Source organism: Sphaeramia orbicularis, chromosome 14, assembly GCF_902148855.1.
Source record: "Sphaeramia orbicularis chromosome 14, fSphaOr1.1, whole genome shotgun sequence".
NCBI lineage: Eukaryota > Metazoa > Chordata > Actinopteri > Kurtiformes > Apogonidae > Sphaeramia > Sphaeramia orbicularis.
In genome coordinates, this window is record NC_043970.1 from 23,265,104 (window position 1) to 23,288,035 (window position 22,932).

The 22,932-nt window shown below is 38.0% G+C and overlaps 2 protein-coding genes across 2 annotated transcripts; both read left to right on the forward strand.

Annotated features, from left to right (window-relative positions):
- The first annotated feature begins 694 nt into the window (after positions 1-694).
- On the forward strand, positions 695-10,876 carry vamp2 (vesicle-associated membrane protein 2). Its single transcript, XM_030154743.1, has 5 exons — positions 695-1,194; positions 4,821-4,926; positions 5,144-5,302; positions 5,909-5,960; positions 6,138-10,876. Coding segments are annotated over exons 1-5 (336 nt in total). The 5' UTR covers positions 695-1,192; the 3' UTR covers positions 6,155-10,876.
- A 5,273-nt stretch (positions 10,877-16,149) lies between these two features.
- On the forward strand, positions 16,150-22,339 carry pcolcea (procollagen C-endopeptidase enhancer a). Its single transcript, XM_030153929.1, has 9 exons — positions 16,150-16,888; positions 17,975-18,089; positions 18,176-18,434; positions 19,831-19,955; positions 20,085-20,221; positions 20,306-20,661; positions 21,598-21,675; positions 21,756-21,926; positions 22,016-22,339. Exons 1-9 carry the CDS (start codon positions 16,800-16,802, stop codon positions 22,144-22,146), a joined length of 1,461 nt encoding a protein of 486 aa, XP_030009789.1. The 5' UTR covers positions 16,150-16,799; the 3' UTR covers positions 22,147-22,339.
- The last annotated feature ends 593 nt before the right edge of the window (positions 22,340-22,932 follow it).

Sequence of the window (22,932 nt, forward strand, 5' to 3'; positions counted from 1 at the left end):
TCTACAACCACAATCACTTGTCAAACAACATGTTTTATTGATGAATCAATGTTAAAGAATATGATGGTGTTTGCATGTTCACTACAGAGCCTCTGATCATCCAAAGAGGTCATATCTGATGATGATGAAAACATGACAAACTGCATTTTATCCAAATTATTTACATGTATTAATAGGATAAGTGGATCAACAGATATTAAACATTTTAGATCAGTAAATGCATTTTGTCAGGGGTGTATATTTAGATTTTTCCTGTTTGAATATGATAAGTGTTTCTCCTCCTTATTTGGAAATCTCATATTATTCTTTTCCACCCACAGATTCAAATGACATAACATTTTCCCACTTTATCCTGACAAACCCCTCTTGAAACACTAGTGGGCCCCATGTCCCAGGGGCCATCTTGAGAACACACTCCTTAAAAAAAGGTTCATTTTTTCAGCCATCCAACAAAAGTGTTAGAATTTACAGGAAAAACCTCAAACATAAAATCTTGACACTAGTTGAGCTCAGTTTATCTTTACTACAGCCCATATTTACTATGATAACTAGGCATTTAATACGCGGCTGGCCACACCCCCTTCCGACAAACGCCATTTTGTTGACATACAGACTTACTATCAAAATAAGGTTCTTTACAGGCGCTTTAGACCAAAACGTGCTCATGACATTCAGCGTCTGTGAAGACAAACACTCTCAGAGCCCTTATGAACATATTTGCAGACACAACCACACCATCTTGACCCTTAAAACGATGCTTTTGTGATGTTTGGCCACCCATTCCAACATGAAACTCTGCGATTGACGTCACCGAGCCATCTTTGTCCGTCTAATCCAGGCTGGTTATTACACCTTCATTACTGTAGGGACTCTGACAGCGCCGGGCTCTTGTCATAGCCTGCAGGTGCCGCATCGCCGTAGAAATAGGAAGAAGAGGGGGGTAGAAAATACAAAAAAGAAAAAAAAAAAAAAAAAAAAAAAAAAAAAAAGCTTTTATAGCGACTGGACAGATTGAAGCCAGTGCTCCTCCTAGGATATATAGGCAGGGAAACGCCACAATAACCAACGCAAGGGTGCCAGAGGGTAGAGAGGAGCGCACAAGGCAATCCACATCCATCTGCCAGCCACTTACACGCGCTAACATTTCCAGTCCGGATTTCGGCACAGCTGTCCAGCCAATACAACCAGGAAAATGTGAGTACAGCATCTATTTCGTTCTGTATGTGTAGATCTTTTATTTATTCACATATATATTTTTTTCAAATAAATATACTCGGTCCTGTCTGACTATAAGCTCCCTGAATGGATTCGTGCGTTTCGTTGCTGTTAAATTCTAACATCCTAGTTCTGATCATCTGGTCGTCAACACCCACAACATATCTCAATTATATATATTCCTTATATTTCATCTTATTTATTTATATATTTTTAAATTCTGATAGATAATAAATAACCCAGGCTGTGGAGGCTAACATGTCGGCCTAACCTTGGAGCAGAAAGAAGCGTCGGATTTATCTCATATTAAAGTCATTATTAGCTGTATTTGTGCGTTTACACGATAAAGAAGCACCGTTTTTCACCTCCTGTCTTTCATTTTTGTCTCTGGGTTTTTCACTGAAGCAGACACGCACGCATTTTTCCAGTTTGGACTGGTTTGAGAAGGACATCCACTCTCTGTGCTATCACCTAAAGGCTAATTATAATGTATTTAAGAGGAAAACATACATGAGAAATAAAAAATACAAAGGATGTAATGGTGTTATTTAACGTTTCCAGGTTCCGGGTTATTTTTACGCAGCCTAACCTCAGGTGACGATTAGGCTAATTCATTCAGCAAGGGCATGCTGCACAAATCATAAGCACTTTTACAAATGCAAGGCTGTATATGCGCATAGCCTGTTGAATTGAGGAAACATCCACATTATTCGATGAATGCTGCGTAAACCTGCTCATACACGGTGGTATTATTAGCTCTGACTAAGGCTCAGGCCTAGTTTACGTGATATTTGCAACCTACAGCGGGGGGTGGGGATAGCCTAGCCTCCTACTGTATGTCGTCGATTGTCGTGCGAGGGCGGACAGCTATATATCTGACTATATTTCAGGCCGCCCGCTCCTCCAGGGCCGGTTTAATGGCGTAAAATGTCTCCTATCCAGTCCCCGACTCGCCCACCTTGTGTTTCATGCAGATCTGTGAAAGGTATTCTAAAGGAAGATGGCCGTGACAACCTCGTCTGTCTTGGTTTAAAACGTTGAAATGGCCTGTCCCCAAAACACGCAGCCCATCTAGAAGCTCTCCTCTGTGGCTTATAACAAGGATTAGTCTGTAAAATATGTTCTGATTGTTCATCCAAGTGATTAAAATCCCTCCTCAGTCCGGAACCTCCCCACCCTCGACGTATATGCTTCCACTGTTGTTTTTTTACAGGCCTGCCGTGCTAGCTCTGAAACGTGATGTTTTTTTTTTCTTCTTTATGGTACCACAAGAGGCTTTGTGTGGTCAGAAAATGAAAGAATGAGTCATGTGGACTACGTTTCAGTTCAGTAACATCAAACAGACTGTGACAGTGAGACTAGGATCACACGGATTCTGGCCCAGGCTGGTGTGGCGCTGTCCGGTACTGAAATGTCGCTGTCCAGTGCTGAAAGTCAGACAGGCTGCTTTACTATGACAGTGACCACCCAAAAAGACACGTGCCTGCCTGCCTATCTATCTATCTATCTATCTATCTATCTATCTATCTATCTATCTATCTATCTATCTATCTATCTATCTATCTATCTATCTATCTATCTATCTATCTATCTATCTACTTCGCCAACTTTGAGTCACTAATTGAGAAAAATTCAGTCAAAAAAGCCTAGAGTTTCCAAAATGCAGTCTTGGGTCAAAATCTGAAATTGTGGGGGTTAATGAGAACATTGTTTTTACCTAAAAGGAATGTTTGTCTGAAAGCTACCAGATCTACATCTCTCTCTGTTTCCTTTTATTTATTTCTTTTTGCTGCCTTATAACCCACTATGCTTACACCTGTCACCAAGATAAATTCCTTGCACTGTAAAAGTGCTCTTTACTGTACCTAGCAATAAAAACTATTCTCATTCTGATTCTAATTCTGACAAAACATTTGCTTTCAGGTTCTTTCTAGTAAGGGATTTATAAATCTATTGTTTTTTTTTTTTTTTCATTCATTCATTTATTTGTTTCGACCAGAAGAAAAAACAAAACATTTGTATGTGTACAAGGAACTAATATCAGAGCAAATACATTAATAAATAAAGGTGATCAAGACAATATAGCAATTGCCATGTACACTAGTAATAACATAAAGTATATCTGTATTGCTCTAAAAGAGTGGGTATAAGTGTATATAAACCAATATATATGTTTAATAACACTTTATCATATACATAGAAAACATCAGCTGATCAGCACTTTTGTCAGTTGTTTCCCAGTATGTAAGAAATCATATGTATGTAAGATTTAGCACATTTAATCTCCGAGGCAGATAATTTCTTCAAAATGGTAGCCCAGTCCAGGAAGGTGGTGAGAAATCAGTCTCTTTGGAAGGAGGCTCGAAGCTCAGTTTAGTAGTGTGAACCTCTTGCATATAATACACACTGTGATGCTCTGATTTTCCTTGTTAGCAAATACACTGTATATGAGCCAGTTAATGCGGGTAGTTCCTCCCTAATATAGAAATCACTCCAGTCATAACAAGTGAAGTATACCAGCAGTGCCATCAGGCCTACTATTTCAAAAGGATTTGTTGTTGTTAGAGGATTAGTTATGTGTGAGCGTGTAAAGGTGACCTTTATACAGAGTTTTGTCCCCCACTTGTAGAGTAGATCAGTCACATGGAGTACTACCATTCAACTTATCACGGAATGTTGATTATGTCATATAAACTTATGGTTGTTTTCCTTAAATATCTTTGTTTTAGTATGAATAAGTAAGTATTAGTAAAGATCAGTCTATTAATGGACACACAGAGCCCAAAACAAGTATCATAATGTAATTTTCCAGCCTAAAATCTATAGAAACAAGCTCAAGTTTTTTGGTTAGCCTTAGAAATGTATAATGTTGTAAAGATACTTTTTGCAAATGCTAAATTCTCTGCATGTTTTGATATTTATGGGGTATAACTGTCTTTCTTGTTGCAAAGAGCCCAAGTACCAGTAGATGTATACATGACAGCGAGGCATTTTTCATGGACTGTTCATTTTTCAGTGTAAATGACATGCTCAGTTAAACACTCTGTCACTCACTGAGGTTGTTATTGCTGCATGGAGCAGCTAAAAGAAAAGGCAGCATGGAAGAAACATTATAACATGACATGAGAAACAACTAGATTTTTTGTCATCACTGCAAATCTGTGAACTTGTGTTACAAGAACTGGATGATTGAGGAAAGAGTAAAAATGACAAGAAAAAAAAGAGAGAGAAAAAAAAAACCCACCTAATTGCTTGGAATCTTCTACAACATCTGGCTGCACAGTATTATTTCTGAAAAATCCTGTCCTGTACAAAATACATTTGTATTCCTGTGATTAAGGAGTGTTATCTGCCTGCCACAGTGTTAACCATTGGTGTTAAAATCTTGTTATAAATAGAGGAGATTACAACAAGTTAAATTAGCGTTCCTGTCAGAAATTAGCATGCATTGCACATTTAAAACTAACTGAAACTGAAAGCAAATTAACTTTATGTGTTAAAATGACTGTGATTAGTCTAATGTATGGAGGCTTTCTTACATTTACAATTACAGCTTTCGACGTATGCAGTACTATATCTCAACCAGTGAATGTTTTCACCCTTAGGTCTGCCCCAGCTGCTGGAGCCCCCGCACCAGAGGGAGGGAATCAGCCCCCTCCCAACCTCACCAGCAACCGTCGTCTGCAGCAGACACAGGCACAGGTGGATGAGGTGAGTAAAGCTTCCCCTACAAACCCAATGACTTTGTGAGGCTTAAGTGTTACGACTGTTTTTGGTGAATGTCTTGTAAGCGAGTCTCTTTTGCATTTACTTTCCATCTAAGTGAGACTAAAGACAGCTGAACTTTATCCTAATGGGCGTCCGCAGACAGTCATCCTGCGTCCACAGCTGAAACAAAACTCCAACTGCTTTGTGTGTCCCTCCCCAGGTGGTTGATATCATGCGTGTAAACGTGGATAAGGTTCTGGAGCGTGATCAGAAGCTGTCAGAACTGGACGATAGGGCTGATGCCCTGCAGGCTGGAGCCTCTCAGTTTGAGACCAGTGCTGCAAAACTGAAGAATAAATACTGGTGGAAGAATGCTAAGGTGAGAATACAGACTTGACTTGTACATATGCATTTGGATGTGTATAAAAGGGAGGCCGTTGATGCTCCAATTTACTGAAAACTGAATATAAAAAAGATTCTGTGATCTTTACCTTTTGAAGCTGTACTCAAATCACAACTGGCTCTTTCAGGTTTTGTCTTTGTAGACGTACCTGCTTTTTGAACCACTTTGTTATTAGTCGGCCTTTGTTGTATACACAGATTTCTTGTGTTTGTGTTTCTAGAATCTTACATGTATTATAAACCTGTCGCATGTATTGTTCACAAAATGACATGCTGTCTCAACACCCATTATGCTCCCACTGCTCTGTATAAATATATGTAAAGAGAGTTTTAAGATGATTGGGCTGTTGTTTGTGGCTAACCGTTCTTTGTTCAGAAGGTTGTTATTTTCTAAATTCCTGTTTGTTTGCTTCAGTCATGGTTAAAAGTGTCAAACCTGTTGTATTTGGGCTTTTAAAAGTTGGTTTTACAATGTTAGCACAGATGGAGTGAATTGAATATGGATCTTAAACCAGGATGTTCTGTAATGCTTTGTTTTTCTAATGATTTTTTTTCTTTCTGTCTTTTTTTAATCTGACCACAGATGATGATTATCCTGGGTGTGATATGTGTGATTGTCCTCATCGTCATTATTGGTAAGAATCCACTCTTGTTACTCTACTTGAAGGTGCACTATGTTAAAAGTTAAAATTATTTCTTATGGCAAATGTCTCTTATCAGTGATATTGTCACTGTCACTTCTGCTCCCACTGACTATAGCATAAAAATCATATATCATTGCATTTCATGTCCTCTTTTCTCTCTGTTTCCAGTGTACTTCAGCACCTAAGAAGAGTTGCTCCTACCCCAGTCTGATCCCAACTTCCTTGCTACAGAAAAACCCTCAAATTGATGATGAATTGATCACTGATAGTTAATTTATTATATATCTCCCCCTGGTTAGCCTCGATATAACACCCCTAAACCCTTCAGGGCCCCATGGCTCCCCCACTTCCACCACCTCGCCTCTGGACCCCTGTCAATATTTGTCCTGTGAGTCTGTGGCCCTGTCTCCTTTCTGGGTACTCTTGGCTTTTCTAACATGCCATACTGAGAACCAAACACTTGTGACGATGCAACAACAGAAAAGGAAACAACGATTGGCGATAATTGTTACATAACTGATATATATATATAGTTCTTTGTAGACTTTTATTCTGATATATACTGTTTTTGTAGGTGTGTGTGCGTGTGCGTGTGTGCATTTTGTATTTTTTAATTTTTGTATTAATTTCACGTATGCTTCAGCGTTAACTACTGCCTATTATTCAAAGTGTGTATCTTGCATGTTCTCATCATTTGTCTGTCCCCAGCTTACTCTCTATTTTTGGTGTATTTGCACAGTGGAGTAAGTCATTTAACTAAGGAAACAATGATTGATTTTACCTGTGACATTTCTGCCTCTTAAGTCAGTCTAAATTTAGCCAGCGAATTAAAACCTTAACTGAAAGTATCGCAGCTTAAAAGTGGAGCTGACTCAGACAAAAACTGCCCGTAAAATTCCCCAAAGTTAGTCTATCCATCAGGTCTTTCAGCTCCGTATTTTTATAGTGTGATATTATCAGGAGTTTTAGTTACTTGCTGGCTTACTGAGAGATTAGATTCTCACTGATGTTGATCAACATACAAATAATGCATGAATTTTTAAATTAATCTCTAGTTGTCATCCTTCCCAGTCCTTTCTATTTGATTCAGGACTTGTTTCTATTTTAACATTTCTGCCCTCGAATAACTCTCAGCTGTAGTCTCTTGTAAAAGCTCTAAACTCTTCTGCCTCTCAGCATGCTTGAACACCTCAATAACTTCTGATAATTTAAAACTGCCATAGTACAGTTGGACCAATGTCTGTAGATGTTTATTTTTTTGTTGAAATATTACGTAGTGTCTTATTTCGAAAACATTCCTTCATTGCAGTGTAGTGCAAAAGCTCTTACTGTAGCACATGTAAGTGTAAGTATCTTTTAAAAAAAGACATGCTATGAAACTTGTGTCGAAAATGTTGGTCTTACATACCATAAGAGAAAATAGTGATACTTAAATATCTGTAAGGGTAAGTTTAGGATAGACAGGATTAGAATTTGACTCTGTCCAAATGATTTTATTTTGTAATCTCAGTGATGTTATCTTAACAAACACTTACAGTATACTGTGGCGATGTCACTGTGGACGAGGGTTTGATAAGTAACTAATGCTAGGGGATCAATGGTATTGTTGCATTAATTATGATACATCTGTTTCCATAACAAAAAGGTAAATTCTCACCGGCCTACATGGACACAAAAAGCCTTAGTATCCAGTTACACTCCTGTTCGATAACGTAGATTACTTCCAGTTAAACACACCCTTACACTTTCAATTTGTGTAGGGAGAGTGGCTGACTGCAGACAAGGAATCTGTTTAAAATGCACAAACAACCTTGTTTTTGATGGCGCTGTCTGGCTGGTCAATAGCCTGGCCAAAGGAGATCCTCGTGCAGCAAACACTCTCCGCATAAAGAGCACATATGTGAACGGAAGATTCCGCCTTATTTTGCAAATCCAGGACCAGGGACAGAGGCTGATGAGGAAAATGAGAAATTCACAGCTTTCTGGGGTTTAGTTAAGCTGTCCACGAAATTTCAGCTAGTTCGAAATTTACACCTAAAGACAAGAGGCGATTGCTCTAAAACTAGTAGCAAACTAACAAACTAGTGTTTAGCTAGCGCAGTGGTTCTGTCTCAGTGTTTCTCCCTCTAGTTAAGGCCTTTTTCTTTTTTAAATATGATAGAATATATTTTTTATTATAGTATATTTTTGTGTCAAACAGACAGGTGAAGAGGAAGGGTACAGTCAGTACCTTTTGCTGCCAACAGCAGTCAGCTCCTCTTTACCTCTGTCTGCTGTGTTTTTTGTAATTCCGCTCTATGCGTTATACACTGCCAAGCAACAAGGGAGAGGCTGTTATTGCGGTTGTTTCTTTCATTGGTGTCCTCGCTGGTTTGATCTTGAACTATTCGACTATACTTTTCCACATCTTTTCCTGTGTCTACTAAACTTTTAGCTGCGTCTATCAGCGAAGCAATGCACTTGATTTATGGACTCTCAAATGCTCTGTCGCACTAAGGCCTTGTGCACACAAGCTGATAATATTGACTATACAAACAGGTCTGGCTTTTATTAAACTGAAGTATGTAGGCCTGCATTGCTGCATAATTATCAACTCAGCTCAAGATTACTATTTATAATCCTGCGATGTTAAAATTTAGCTTCTAGATCTTGTTAGAGTGTAGGCTACAGTTTCTGAAAAGCACTAGAGACCACTTACAGTATTTTAATATAAGTGTGTGTAAAGCCTTAGTAGCCTTGTCTTCTTTCAACATGACTTTTTATTCTCCCCACCAGCTGAATAGACCAGCCTGCCCCCTTTTGCTCAACTCACTGATACAGAATCCTACAGTGTGTGTGTGTGTGTGATTGTGTGTGCTCAGGTGTGTGTTTATGTGTGTGTTAGAATAGCTCTGTCTTGGGAATATCCCCAGTTTATCCCAACAGATTAGGTCGCTTAAATCTCAGAGTGCGGGCACGTTGTTTCCTTGACCACTGAATTACACAAGCAGAGAGGTTACAGATCTGCCGGTCAGTTCTCTTTGGAAGATCCCCAATTGTAACAAACCTAATCCTACAACCTACTCCCACGAGTTCTTCTTCAAAAGTAAACTGCAGAAGATTACCAAAGACCAGATTTTAATGCTTAAGCTGCCAATTGCCATCAAAAACAAGCGAGTAGAAACAGGTTGTCCAAACAGTCCTAGTCTGTTGAAAATATCTTCTACCCTTACCCTGTCTGTCACCGAGTACAGGACCTTTGAACTCTTACACACTGTTTGTGAGTGTGCCATTCTAACATATGCAAGTTAAACCAAAACATGAGGACCGCATGCTTCAAGAGTCAAAAACGGTTCCCCCCAACACATCTATCCAGGTCCTGAGAATTTCTTTAATCTGCAATGACTTTGTAGACACATGATCCTATAACTAATAAATAGCACAACTCTTCTTTTTCTGTCTCCATAGAGCTGCCAAGTTTTAAAATCAAAACACGTATAAACTAGGTAATAGACATAAACTAAGAAAAACGCTTTAAAAAAAAAATCTGCATTGTTTGGTGTTGTAATATGGGGGTGTTTTGGGGGTTAGGGGGTCCTATATCCTCAGATTTAAGGTATTAGCAATTTACCAAAATATAGGACAAATATGATCAAACTGTAAAATTGGGTTTTATGGCAATATCAAATAATCCTAGGGTTACAAATCTTGTCCTTTTAGCCATCCTGCAGGAGTTAACCACACAGTGGACTGAAGTGACATAACACTACTGATTGGGGTAGGACTTCTGTGTTCTCCATAAATCCAACTGTTGTCCTGTGAGTGCTCAGCCAATTGGTCACAATGGTGAAAATGAAGTGAGTGCTCTCTTTTTTCTGTTGCTTTATTGTCTGTATGAAAAGAAGTGCGCCTATATTTTACCACCGTGGCACTTTTTCTGTTGTGATTTGTTAATTTGGTGGGATGGGAACATGAATTGGTAGAGAATATTGTCTTATGTCAACCTTAAGAATTGTTCAGGGATCTCAACTTAATGCTATGTTCAAGTCATTTGGGGGTGAATGAATATTTTCAGAACCTCTTCCACGTTTCAGTTACAACTTAAGAACTTGTAATTAAGACTTGGAGTGAATAAGCCAGAATGAAATGGACTATCAGCGGGTGAAATCAATAGTCAATCTAAAACTTATACAAAGAATTAAATATGATGCAAAGTGGGGTACATACTCCCCATATTTTATTTTTACCCCCAAATGGGCTGAATGCAGCCACAGGAGGGAACCCTTTGAGTCTCTGAATGTTCACTGGATGATGATAATTATACAATATTCTTCGTAATATATGTTAACATGTTTTATTTGAACCAAATATTGTGTTTTTTTTCCTTTTGCATCAATTTAGTAATAACTCCAGATGTCACAGAAATGTTTATGTGTAAGCACTGATGGGTAAAGGTAAAGAAAATGGGATGTTAATGGAAAAAAGTATTTTTACCTTAAATTGTCCAGAATGCTTAGAATGATTCTGCGGTTTACATCAGATTGCCGTTTGTATCTACAAGATATATTTTTTTGTTTAAATCTGTTTATTTTTGAGGAAAGATTTTCATTTCTCTTCGGGACTGGGGTTTCTGGGATGAAGGCCCATATTGCCCCTGTTCTTCTGGCCTTACAGGAGGGACGGGACTGGAGGATCATGGGCAATGTGCTCAGTTTTCTTTTCTTTTGTTCTTTTTGTTTGCTTTTATTTATTGATAGATTTATTGTGCTGTCATTTGGTATGGGATTAGAAATTACACAAGGTTGACTCAACTTAAAGGAGAGGAAACTGAATGAAAAACCGAAGTACATAAAATAATTGTAGTGTAAATCTATCAATGTCTTATTATATTGATGAACATCATGAAATATATGTATATTGGAAAAACAGTCTCTACTCAGTCTTGTACTTTTGTGTGTACTTTTGTGTGTTTGTGGGTGTGCGACAATGGGCAGATTACAAATATGGGATCTTAAATAACAAGTATGAAATATGCAGACATTATTTACAAAACAAAGACCTGAAGCTACACTTATGGACATTTATGGATATATGGACATAAAAACAACAAAATAACGTGTGCACTTAATCCCCTCTGTATGGCATGCAAACTGCTAATCCATGATACATTGCAGGTCACGACAGCAAAACTTTTAAGTGCATCACATCTCAGTAAAATATTATCTATCAGTAATGTTACCACCAGTTTAATATTGTTATATACATGTGTAAGGAGTTAAACTTGATTGTGTAATGGTGTAGATCGAACAAAAACACTGTACTGTACCTCTAATGCAGCTCCAACTGTAAGTATGGGTTAAAAGTAGACAACAGGGTTAATTTATTCTTACTTTGGTGGATGCAAGGACTTCATTTAACAGTGATTTTGATTAAGTCTTCTACAATTGCAAAGATTAAATAATTTGATCTTGGGTACATTATCATAAGAATGCATAAATCCACTGTCACGCAAAGTGATGAAAAGCTTCAGCCATCACACAGCACATTACATGTAAAAAGAGACATGCCCCATCAGGTATAGATGTAGTTCTAAAAATCACCAGTAGGTGTCACTGCAGGTGACTTTAACCCATAATGAACCAAACCAGGTACTGATCTAAACTGTTTAATACCTGTGGATCCACTAATCCTATTCAATACATGTTACAATGTTAATGTACATGTTAATACAACTGAGGTAAAAATGCAGTTTCTCAGATTTAAATTATAATCAGATATGACCCACTTTGATGTTCAGAGGCTCTGTAGAGAACGTGGAAACACCGTCATCTTCTACAACACAGGTGTCAAACATGCGGCCCGGGGGCCAAAACCGGCCCGCCAAAGGTTCCAATCTGGCTTGTGAGATGAATTTGCAAAGTGCAGAAGATATTGACAGTCAAGGGTGTCAAAGTCGAAAATACTAGCATAATAATCTAGAAATAATGACTCCAAATGTTCTTCTTGGTTTAATAAGAAAAAATAATGGCACTATGCCTATAAATAATGGCAACATCAGTTCTTTCTCTTTGATTTATTGCAAAGAACATTGAATTCTGATATCCTTTAATAATAAAACGTCGATAACCTGAACAAATATGAACAACCTGAAATGTCTAAAGAAAAATAAGTGCAATTTTAACAATATTCTGCCTGTTTTGTGTCTTGGTAGATCTGATCTGTAATGTACATGTATTAATCATAAGTTGAGGCATAATATGGATCAAATTTTTCTTATTATTTCTTTTTATTTTTCTTCAGAAATGTCAGTTTTTTCAGGTTATTCACATCTTTTTTGGTTTTGATAGTTTGTAAAATGTTAATGTTTTCCTAATTTAATGTTATTTTTTGCTTATAAAAATTTGGAGTTGTCATTATTTTAGGCTATTAAATTATTTGACCAGTCCGGCCCTCTGGAGGTCAAATTGGGCTGAATGTGGCCCCTGAAAGAAAATGAGTTTGACACCACTGTTCTACAACATTGATTCACCACTAAAACCCATGGAGTTGGGTTAATGACAGTGGATGGAGACACTTGTTTTTACATTCAGTTGTTGATATCTTTGCTGAAAAGTTTACTTTTTTTCTTTTTCTGATATAATAACCTTTGGAGTTTTCATGAACATATCCATGATCAGTGAATTAAATATAGAGAAATACATGATTTACTTGGAAAAATACAAAATACAGAGGATAATATTACCACAAATGGTGATAAATCACTTAAAAATGGTTGAATATAGAGAAAAATTTATTTGGAAACAGTCACAAAGGTAGCACTGGGTCTTTAAGGGTTAATACTTGACCCTTAACAAGAACTTCTTCCTTAACTTATTCTTTTAGACTGAAACAAAACTTATACTATCAAACATGCAGTTTAACACAAAAGTAAGATTTTTTTTAAGGTGACTTTGTCACTGTGGTACCGTATCCTTACTATATTTTTTTCATTCCTCTTTTCACTCACTGCTGAACTGATCACTCAATATGCAAAATAAACATGTCTACACCACTATGACAATATGTAAAGATTAATTTCAATTAAGATTTGTCAGTGTTAACAAACATGACAGCAGAGAACTGAAGGTACCATGCCTACAGCTCTACACCAAAGAATATAGTTCCACATTCCTCCACCAGATGTCGCCATGATATTGTGGGCACTAATCCATTTACACTATGAACCTACTAACAGAGGAATATATCAGACTTCAAAGAGCAAGACTCTGATAGATGACATGATGTCCATTCTCCATGCCTGTCAGAGGTTAAAAGTGAAGAGGAGTGAAGAAGCCAAATCGCACTGAAATAAATGTTACTGTTATGTAATATAACTGCAATGACTAGTGAGTATCATTTCATTCATTAAATATAACATGATATATATATTTTTTATCATTCTCACAAGGGGAAATTCCAAATTTACAGCAGCAAGAATGGAGTACAAACACAGCACACAAGAGCAAAAATAGAGCAAAATAAAAAAAACCAAAAAACTCTAAATACTATTTACCTCCGCCAAGGAGGTTATGTTTTTGCCAGGGTTTGTTTGTTTGTTTGTTTGTTTGTTTGTCTGTCTGTCCGTTAGTGTGCAACATAACTCAAAAAGTTATGGACAGATTTGGATGAAATTTTCAGGGTTTGTTGGAAATGGGATAAGGAAGAAATGATTAAATTTTGGTGGTGATCGGGGGTGGGGGGGCCCACGGGGGGGGCCACTGATCAGCCTTGGCGGAGGTCTGCGCTTTTCGAGTGCTTCTAGTTACAGCTGTGCACATGCTGAACATGCCACAGGTTGGATAACGGAGATACTCATACATACACCTATATGCACACATATCTACACACATAATTATATATATATAGTCATGTGTACAGATTATACGTATGAGTTTGATATATTGCACAGATTATTTGGAGCAGTATCTGTAATTTCCATATGAATCTTATACATGACGCCAATGTATGCAGCTCATACACTATGATGTTATTCAGATAATGCCATTTTTCTGTGTGTAGTATTAAAGGGCTGACTTCTTGAAATACTATCTTATTGAAAAATTATGAGATGTTTCTTGGGCAATTGCCACAAAAAAGTTATATATTTTTTTGTATTTTCTCTGCTTGATGCAATTGTGTTTTAGAAATATAAATTTGCAGTGTCTAAACTTCTGTTATTCCAAGACTAAGCTTATTTTTGTTTTTATTAATATCTGGTGATAATGGTAAGATAATATGTAAATGGGTATTATTATATTAGTGTATATAGGAATAAGGATGTGTATTATTATTATTATTATTATTATTATTATTATTATTAAATAATTGTTATTATTTATATAGCGATCACTGGGGGTAGGTGTAAATAAGTTTTTACTTTTTCCTGCTCCTTTTGTGCATTTTTATTTTTATTTTTTATTTTATTTTATTTTATTTTATTTTATTTTATTTATTATTTTATTTTATTTTATTTTATTTTAATTTTAATTTTAATTTTAATTTTAATATTTTTTATTTTTTCTCTTTTCCCTTTTGTTCACTTGTCAGTCTTTTATGTATCATTACGACATTTTGTTGGTTGGTTTTGTTTTGTTTTCACCGTCTACATGTTCAAAATAAAGATTTCAAATCAATTCAAGTCAAATCAAAAAGCTGAAGTGTGATCTCTACTGAACGCCATGATGTGTTTTCAACTTTTTACTCACTCCTTAAAATCTATAACATCAGTTGAATATTGAACTATCTTTCACATTTGCTGCTGTTGTGTCAGCCAGACATGAATTTAAGTCAACATTACTCTTCATACTCATTGTTTAGAGTTTTTCTAGTGCCTGGTTTCATCTGTAATGCCTTGTAGGAGTATATGGTGATTAAAAGCACATTACAGCTATTTGAAGTGAAATCCTTATATTTGCGCATGTGTTTCTGTTTATTCCTGAGGTAATGTGTAATTTGGCTAAATGTGCTCTACTGCATGATTGGAAGACAGATCTTTCTTTTAGACTGAGAGAAACCACAATTACAGAGGACAGATGGATTTACAATTGTTATGAAAACATCAGATTCGGTCTGTTACCTTCACAGGCGGATTGACTTAACTGCAGGCATTAATTTTCTCTCTGTTTTTCACCTCCTTTAACTCCCTTTATAGTGTTTGCACGAGCCATATTTAATTGTATTATTGTAAATCTTTGATATTAACTTGAACGTAACAGGGGGTTCATTTACTAAAGGAATGTGTGGAGCGATAATATAATCGTGTGTTGGTCTGACTGCAGGGTGCATTTAAAAACAACTTTTCACCTTGTTAAACTGTCCCACTGTCAGATCAATTTAAGTTTATTTTCCATTTTTCTGTCCTCCCCTCTTTTCTTACTGATGTATATCTCCCCCTTTCACTAGTTGTATCCTCCCCCACTACTCCCCTTTGACTCAACAAAAGGAATGTACGTTCAACTTGATGGATTCGTAAGGAGTTATTGCAGAAACCTACACCCTTGGCTTGGATTCCTGCTAAGCGAAAAGGTCACTGTTACTCCCACACTGCGGTTGCACAGTTGTACACAGACTTTCACCCCCAGCAGATGCTGCGCGTCACCGCATTCCTGTTTCTGCTGCCTCTTATCTGGACACAAACGCAGCGCAGCAGGACTGTGAAATGCTCCCTTCTGCAGCTCACCATGTCAAAGTTCTCATATCCTTACCTGTGGCACCAAAACAATTTAAAACAGGCCGTAAAAATAAGTGTCAGAGGAAAAAGCTCAGCTGAAGTCATCACACACATGTAAGCTGAGACTGTGGAAAGTCTGCTTTGTGCTTTTACAGGCTGTCCATCCTGCTCATTCCAGACTTTGATCAAGGTGTTGCACGTCTGTGGTCCAAAAGAGTGGCAGTTTTTCTAGTATTACAGAAACAGTGTCCCCTCCATAGGCCTCAGTAATCTAGGCCAGAGAGTTGGCTCTTCAGCAAATGTCAAAAAGAAGAAAGAACACTCCCCCCTCTATGTGTTATTCTTGCTTTAGGAGATTCACAAGGGGGGGGCAAATAGACATTCTGGGGCTCAGATGTCACGGAGCCAAAGGAGCCCATGAGACAAAGGGAGAAATGGTAAAAGGACAGAAATCCTTAGTTTTTTGTGTTAATGTTTTTTGAAGCTCTTTGTAGGTTTGTTTTTGGCTTCAGATCATTTCATTAAGACAGCAGTCTCACAGATTACAGGTGTCACATCTGGCCTGCTGTGGAATGTGAAGATTTATGGCCGGACTTGTTGAGTGCTTGAACGTATGATGCCTCAGGCTCTTCCTTCACCTGTGTAACCTGTGTAATAATCAGCCAGACCTGAATGGATGTAAAACATGTAGAGCCAATGACTATCCTGTTAAGATTTTATGATCCTTTTACCTTTAAGTTGCAACCAAATGAAAAACAACTTTACACTGCTGTTTAAAGAAACAACTTCCAGTGAATCAGCCACAACTACTCCTGACTCACCCCTTATTCTTTTTCCTAGATACCATGTCTGCTGTATTGAAACCAGCATTATTATGGAGAAAACATCTGGCTCTAATTAAAGCCTTCAGCTCACGTCATCCCCCTCATGGCTCTTTCTCACCGTTGTTGCCCTTTCAGCATCCGTCCCCATGTCTTTACCATTCTCAAACTCTCTCTCCCCCTCTCCAAAACCTCCCCAGTCGTTCACTCTCTCCGCCCATCCTTTGCGAGAAGCCTCCTCCCCACAGTCTTTCACCTCTTGCCTCCTGCTACCATTTCCCCTCTCTCCAATAGTCTGTAGCCTTGTGTATACACTGCATCATGATGCACGTCGACAGCATTTGGGGTTTCTGCTTGTTTTTGTGTCTACATTTAGGATGGACGTGGGCTCAGCAGACAGAAAACACCAAGTAAGTTTATAACGCATGGAGAAGAAGTTTTAAAAGCTGTCATGGAATTGTGAGATGAATGGCAATCAATCATCTGTTATTATAGGTTAGGATACCAGCGTTAATGAAGGCTTTGAAAATGAGCAAATTGGGTTAAAAAAACAATTTTTTGCAACGTCAGAGAAAAAAAATGCATGGTCGAAATTCTTTCCTGTCCCTGTAAGTAAATTCTTTCCACTGTGCTGTTTGACTGGGCACAGTGTTGTCTTGATGGTTTTTGTGAAGCTGAATGTGCAGTGGCTGAGCTGTGCAGATGTTAATGCTTTTGGTTCTGCGTGTGGGGTTGAATCAGAGTTACTTGGCGCCAACTCTGGACATTTTGGCTCTAACGAACAGGCGTCTGACTTTGCTGGGGTTATGCTGTCTGGACATTCCTTTCCTAGTTTGGGCGCCCTGTTTTGCAGCTTCATTCATCCATCCAGCAATGTTTTTCCCTCCACAGAATGGATGATGAAGAACAAATGTTTTGTTTATGTTCTCTTGAGCATGGATTTTTGGCAAACATTATTTTCCCTGCTTTCCATAAACAAATTATTTTTGACACTCTACATAACTAAACAGACTATAAAACAGCAACAAAACAAAAACTTTAAAATGATAGGCACATTCTTTTTGGTCAACATGAACCTTATCCCATCTCATCAGAACTGCATGTGAAACAAGTTTTGACATTAAACAATCTCTGAAGATGTTTGTTTGGAAAGAAACGCACCCGCTGTACGTTATGACACAATAAGGCCTGGCAGCTATGAAATGTGCTGTCAGATCCTTTGGAAAATTAGTAGCAACAACTAAATCTCTTATTTGTTTTTGAGAATTCAAATTTTATGCCCCAGTTTTTTTGCTTCAGAATCCTCAGCTTATCAGTCAATAACCATCAGATTTCATATATTTTGTCTTACATCTGTTTTTTTTAATTCTAAATCAATTCCAGCTCAGTAGGCAATTGTCTGTTTTACCATCTGCAAAAGAAATTGACTCAAAGATGCTTTTTCTAGTCTTTAGTCACAGCAGTCACAGCTCATATTCCCCACCCTCTCACTATAGTCGCAGACCTGTGTTTAACTGTGGAGGAGACCTGGTTGCAGACTCAGGCTTTGTTGGGAGTGAGGGGTTTCCCAGCTTCTACAAACCCAACAGCAAATGCACCTGGCGCATCACAGTGAGTCACTCACGCCGCCACATATCCAAATGTTGACTCCTTTAGTCTCTGCCTGTTTGACTCATATGACCTCTGTGGTTTTGCAGGTCCCAGAGGGGAATGTAGTCACGCTTTCCTTCCGCATTTTTGACCTGGAAGCTGATTCACAATGTCGCTACGACTATCTGGATGTTTATAACGGCCATTCCATCTTGGCGCAGAAGCTGGGTCGCTTTTGTGGAACTTTCCGGCCTGGCAGTCTTATTTCTACCACTAATACAATGATGCTGGAGATGGCGGCGGATGAAGGGACGCAGGGCAGAGGGTTTGTGGCCTATTTCAGTGGCACCAAGCCATATGTAGAGGGTATGTGTTTTGTATTTGCTCTTGATGACAAATCTTTTTTTTTTTTTTTTTTTAACAACATCTAATAAATTGCAAAAAAAAAAAAAAAAAATGAATGTGATCACTGAAATATTTTAGGAATAAAAAAGACTCCAGACACACTTCCTCCAGTGTCTGTTTCCCTGCTGGATGAATCCGAATCTGCCAAAACATAATAACAAGGGAAGGATAAACTGTCCTTTGTTATGTGTGATTTGAGATGTTCAACTTCTGGACAAACTGGTGGAATTTCTTTTTCATCCTCTGACGTCAGTTGAGCAATAACATATCTTCACCTTCCTAAAATAAATGTCTATGTCATTTTTTCAGATTTTTCATGAAAGACACACAAAAATTTAGTCTTTGATGACACATGAAAAAAAAAAAATATTTGGGCAATTATTTTAAGAAGGTGATGATATGGTAATGAATTCTGTTTTAACATTGCAGTTTAAAAGTTTTAGAGTAAATGTCTTTGGCCTATTTTTTTAATAAAGCAATAAAGAGTTAATTGAAGTCACACCGGTCCAGGTATCCACACATGACAAAAATCCTCGTATCCCTGGTGTATCATTAAATATACAGGGTGGGGAAGCAAAATTTACAATATTTTGAGGCAGGGATTGAAAGACAGTGTATGACCAATTAGTTTATTGAAAGTCATGAGAATTTATTTGCCACAAGAAAATTTACATAATAGAAAATATTTTTATTCTATGTGTCCTCCTTCTTTCTCAATAACTGCCTTCACACACTTCCTGAAACTTGCGCAAGTGTTCCTCAAATATTCGGGTGACAACTTCTCCCATTCTTCTTTAATAGTATCTTCCAGACTTTCTCGTAATAGTTTTGCTCATAGTCATTCTCTTCTTTCCATTATAAACAGTCTTTATGGACACTCCAACTATTTTTGAAATCTCCTTTGGTGTGACGAGTGCATTCAGCAAATCACACACTCTTTGACGTTTGCTTTCCTGATTACTCATATGGGCAAAAGTTTCTGAAAAGGTATGAATAATAGTGTTAGGTATGATTATGACATCAATATATGTTTGGTTTCAAAACAATTGATGTAGTGCCTGCTGAGAAAAAACAACTAAATGTTCATTGTAAATTTTGCTTCCCCACCCTGTAGGAGAAACACATGCTTCCTAAAGTTGTACATATGGTGATTACCCAGGTGTTAGAAAGAATTTGATGTGAGTTAAGATCCCTCCCAGCAGAATCAGCAAAGGCTTGCATGTCGTGAACACACCCAGGGGAAAAAAATGGCGTGAAGGTCCAAGTTCTTGTATAAAAACATGCAGTACTTTTTACTCTTCAGTCTGTCAGCTGTTATTTTCATTAATCATCCTTACTGAGCATGCCTGTGTTTCAGATCAGCAGTCCTGTGGGGGGAAGATCACAAAGTCCCAGGGAGAGATCAAGACACCCAACTGGCCTGACAACAAATACCCACCAGGAACCAGCTGCTCCTGGCTTATTACTGTGGAGCCTGATATGGTTGGTGGCACTCTCCCCATCTCTGCATGTAGGCTTGTTATTTTGCAAGCTGTTTTCATGTCCAGGGAGGAGAATAAAGCAGCTCCTGGTTTATTTTAATGAAAATGTCTGTTTGTCTTTGGGTACCAGGTGATTCAGGTCAACTTTGACAAATTCTCCTTGGAGTCTGACATGTACTGTCGGTTTGACTATGTGGCGTTCTTCAACGGTGGGGAGAAAGATGATTCACGTCTGATTGGGAAATACTGCGGTGATGAAGCTCCACAGTAAGTCATGAAGGTTTTTATTTTCCTCTGGAGGTCTTTAAAATGCTCTCACTGTAACTCTACTGTCTTGTGGTGGTTCCTTAGGCCCATTATCAGCAACGGCAATGAGCTACTGGTCCAGTTCATATCTGACCTCAGTGTGACGTCTGATGGGTTCCTGGCCTACTACACCAGTGTCCCACGTGGGTCCCAGATCCCATTAGTAGACTCAGGGGCCGGAGCAAGATCAGTCCCCTCAAAACCTGCAGTCCAACCTGTTGTGCCTGAAGTTATAGCCACCACTGCACCACCACCTGTCCCCACAACCAGATATGTGCCACCTCCTCCACCTGAGCCCACTGAGAGACCAAAACCAGTCAAACCCACAAGAGGCCGTGGATCAGGCACCACAGGCCAGGACAGAGTGGTGCCTGTCACAAGGCCAAATGGAAGGAGACCAGGTGAGACATAATTTCCATTTGTATGTACTAGTGCAGGGGTGTCAAACTCATTTGAGTTCAGTTCCACATTCAGCTAAATCTGATCTGAAGTGGGCCAAAGCAGTAAAATAACATAACATATATAATAATATAACATAATAATATATAAATAATGTAAACTCCAAACTTTTCTCTATGTTTCAGAACGAAAAAAGTAAATTCACATTATGAAAAAGTTTATATCTACAAACTATCCTTTCAAACAATGTGAATAACATGAACAAACTGAAAAAATAAGTGTAATTTTAACAATATTTATGCCTTAGTTTATCATTTACACATATACATTATAACTTACAGATCACTGTGGATCAACAAATACACAAAACATTTAATAACAGACAGAATATTGTTAAAATTGTATTTACTTCTCTTAAGACATTTCAGGTTGTTCATATTTGTTCAGATTATTCACATTTTTTGCAAAATTGTACTTTGTTTTAGTGTAAATACATGAAAATATTTACATTTCGAAAGAGAAAAATTTGGAGTTGTCATTATTATATGCTATTATGATCATATTTTACTGGTCCTTCCCACTGGAGATTGAATTGGTCTGAATGTGGAACCTGAACTAAAAGGATCGTTAATATCTTCAGTGTAATTTTTGCATTTCACAAATTCATCCCAAGGGCCAGACTGGACCCTTTGGTGGGCCAGATTTGGCCCCTGGGCTGCATGTTTGACACCTGTGTGCCGGCGGCATTGTACCCATGGTGCCATTGTACAATAGTGCAGCAGCGGCATTGCACCCGTACGCCCTTCCGTGCTGCAACATCAGGACATGCGTCGGACACGTGTCCGACAAAGACGCGCCGGACACAGAATGTCCATTTTAGTAGGATGCTCATGTTGTTTATATTGAAGGTCTGATGTGTATAAATCGTGTGTTTTCAGTTCCTCAGAATCCACTGTGTGCCAAAGCTTGTAGAAGAGATGGAGCAATCAAGCCCAGTTTCTGTGCCAGTGAATTTGGTACGACTGATAAACAAAAAGCAACATTTTTAGTCCAACCAATCCAATGTTGAGGTCTGATTGAGCTGTCTTTTTTCTAGTGTTAACTGGAAAGGTGACCTCCATGACCCCTGGGCCCCGTGGAGTTGTCAACATTGGCGTGTCCCTCATTAAAACCTACAAAGCAGGCCGCCTGATCATCACACAAGTAGGAGAGACCATGTCAGTGAAGCTGGTGTCACAGTGTAAGAAGTGCCCACTGCTCCGCAAAGGTAATGCTGTCTTGGATTACACATCACATCTTTTTGTGTTCTGAGACTGTGAAGCACAACATGCTGATCATTTAATCTCTGTCTGACAGGTGTCAACTACATCATCATGGGTCAAGTGGATGAAGACGGACGTGGCACCCTGGCACCTGGTGCATTCACAGCTCTATACAAAGCCCAGCATCACAAATTATTAATGAACATCAACAACCAACCCTGCTAACCTCACACATCATGCACATAAAGCTGGGAAACCCACACAACACAACATATCAATGTGAACTCTATTAAAAGCACAATATTACCATAAAACAGCAATTTTACCCATCACATTAAGTGAATATTCAAGCACCTCCAAAACCTTATATTTGTAAGTTATATATAAATAAAGGCTTTTATATCTCTTTCAGATGTAATGTCTTATTGTCTGTAAATGTGGTTCTGCAGTTGTTACACTCAAACATGGATGTGTCTTCGGTACCATCCAGTGGTTATACAAGGTAATAACACTCACACTTAAGCCGACAATGCATCTGTTAATAGAAGGCTCAGCAATGAACTGCTGAAGTACATACAAGTGCTAATTTTGACACTATTTGACAACTGTTTTGATTTTACTTGAATATACATACTTTGGGTCTCACAGCATAGTACCAGTGTTATAATTAACATCAAGCACCAAGGATGCTACTGCCTGCCTGATTTTACTATATGTATAACTTAACATTAGAATACTGAATATGAAATTTGCAAAAACAATTTATTGTAAACATTTGTCCTTTGAACCACATGATTTTTAGAGAAAAACTGTGTTACTGCAGTTCCTATGAGTCACCAGTAGAGGTAGATAAAGGTTAAAATGGATTTTACAAACCAGTTATGCCATCTGGTTTTCCTTTCTTCTTCTTCTTCTTCTTCTTCTTCTTCTTCTTCTTCTTCTTCTAAACTCAGATCATTGACATCTTTATATATCTTGGTACTAACAATTTACAGTTCAGAGTAATGGTAC

Bases quoted from the DNA above. Each gene is read 5' to 3' on its own strand.
- pcolcea (XM_030153929.1), top strand. From the start codon at position 16,800: ATGATGCACGTCGACAGCATTTGGGGTTTCTGCTTGTTTTTGTGTCTA. The intron at 20,222-20,305 runs GTAAGTCATGAA...GTGGTTCCTTAG, and splicing joins TGCGGTGATGAAGCTCCACA to GCCCATTATCAGCAACGGCA. The intron at 21,676-21,755 runs GTACGACTGATA...TCTTTTTTCTAG, and splicing joins TTTCTGTGCCAGTGAATTTG to TGTTAACTGGAAAGGTGACC.
- vamp2 (XM_030154743.1), top strand. The intron at 4,927-5,143 runs GTGAGTAAAGCT...GTCCCTCCCCAG, and splicing joins CACAGGCACAGGTGGATGAG to GTGGTTGATATCATGCGTGT. The intron at 5,303-5,908 runs GTGAGAATACAG...ATCTGACCACAG, and splicing joins ACTGGTGGAAGAATGCTAAG to ATGATGATTATCCTGGGTGT.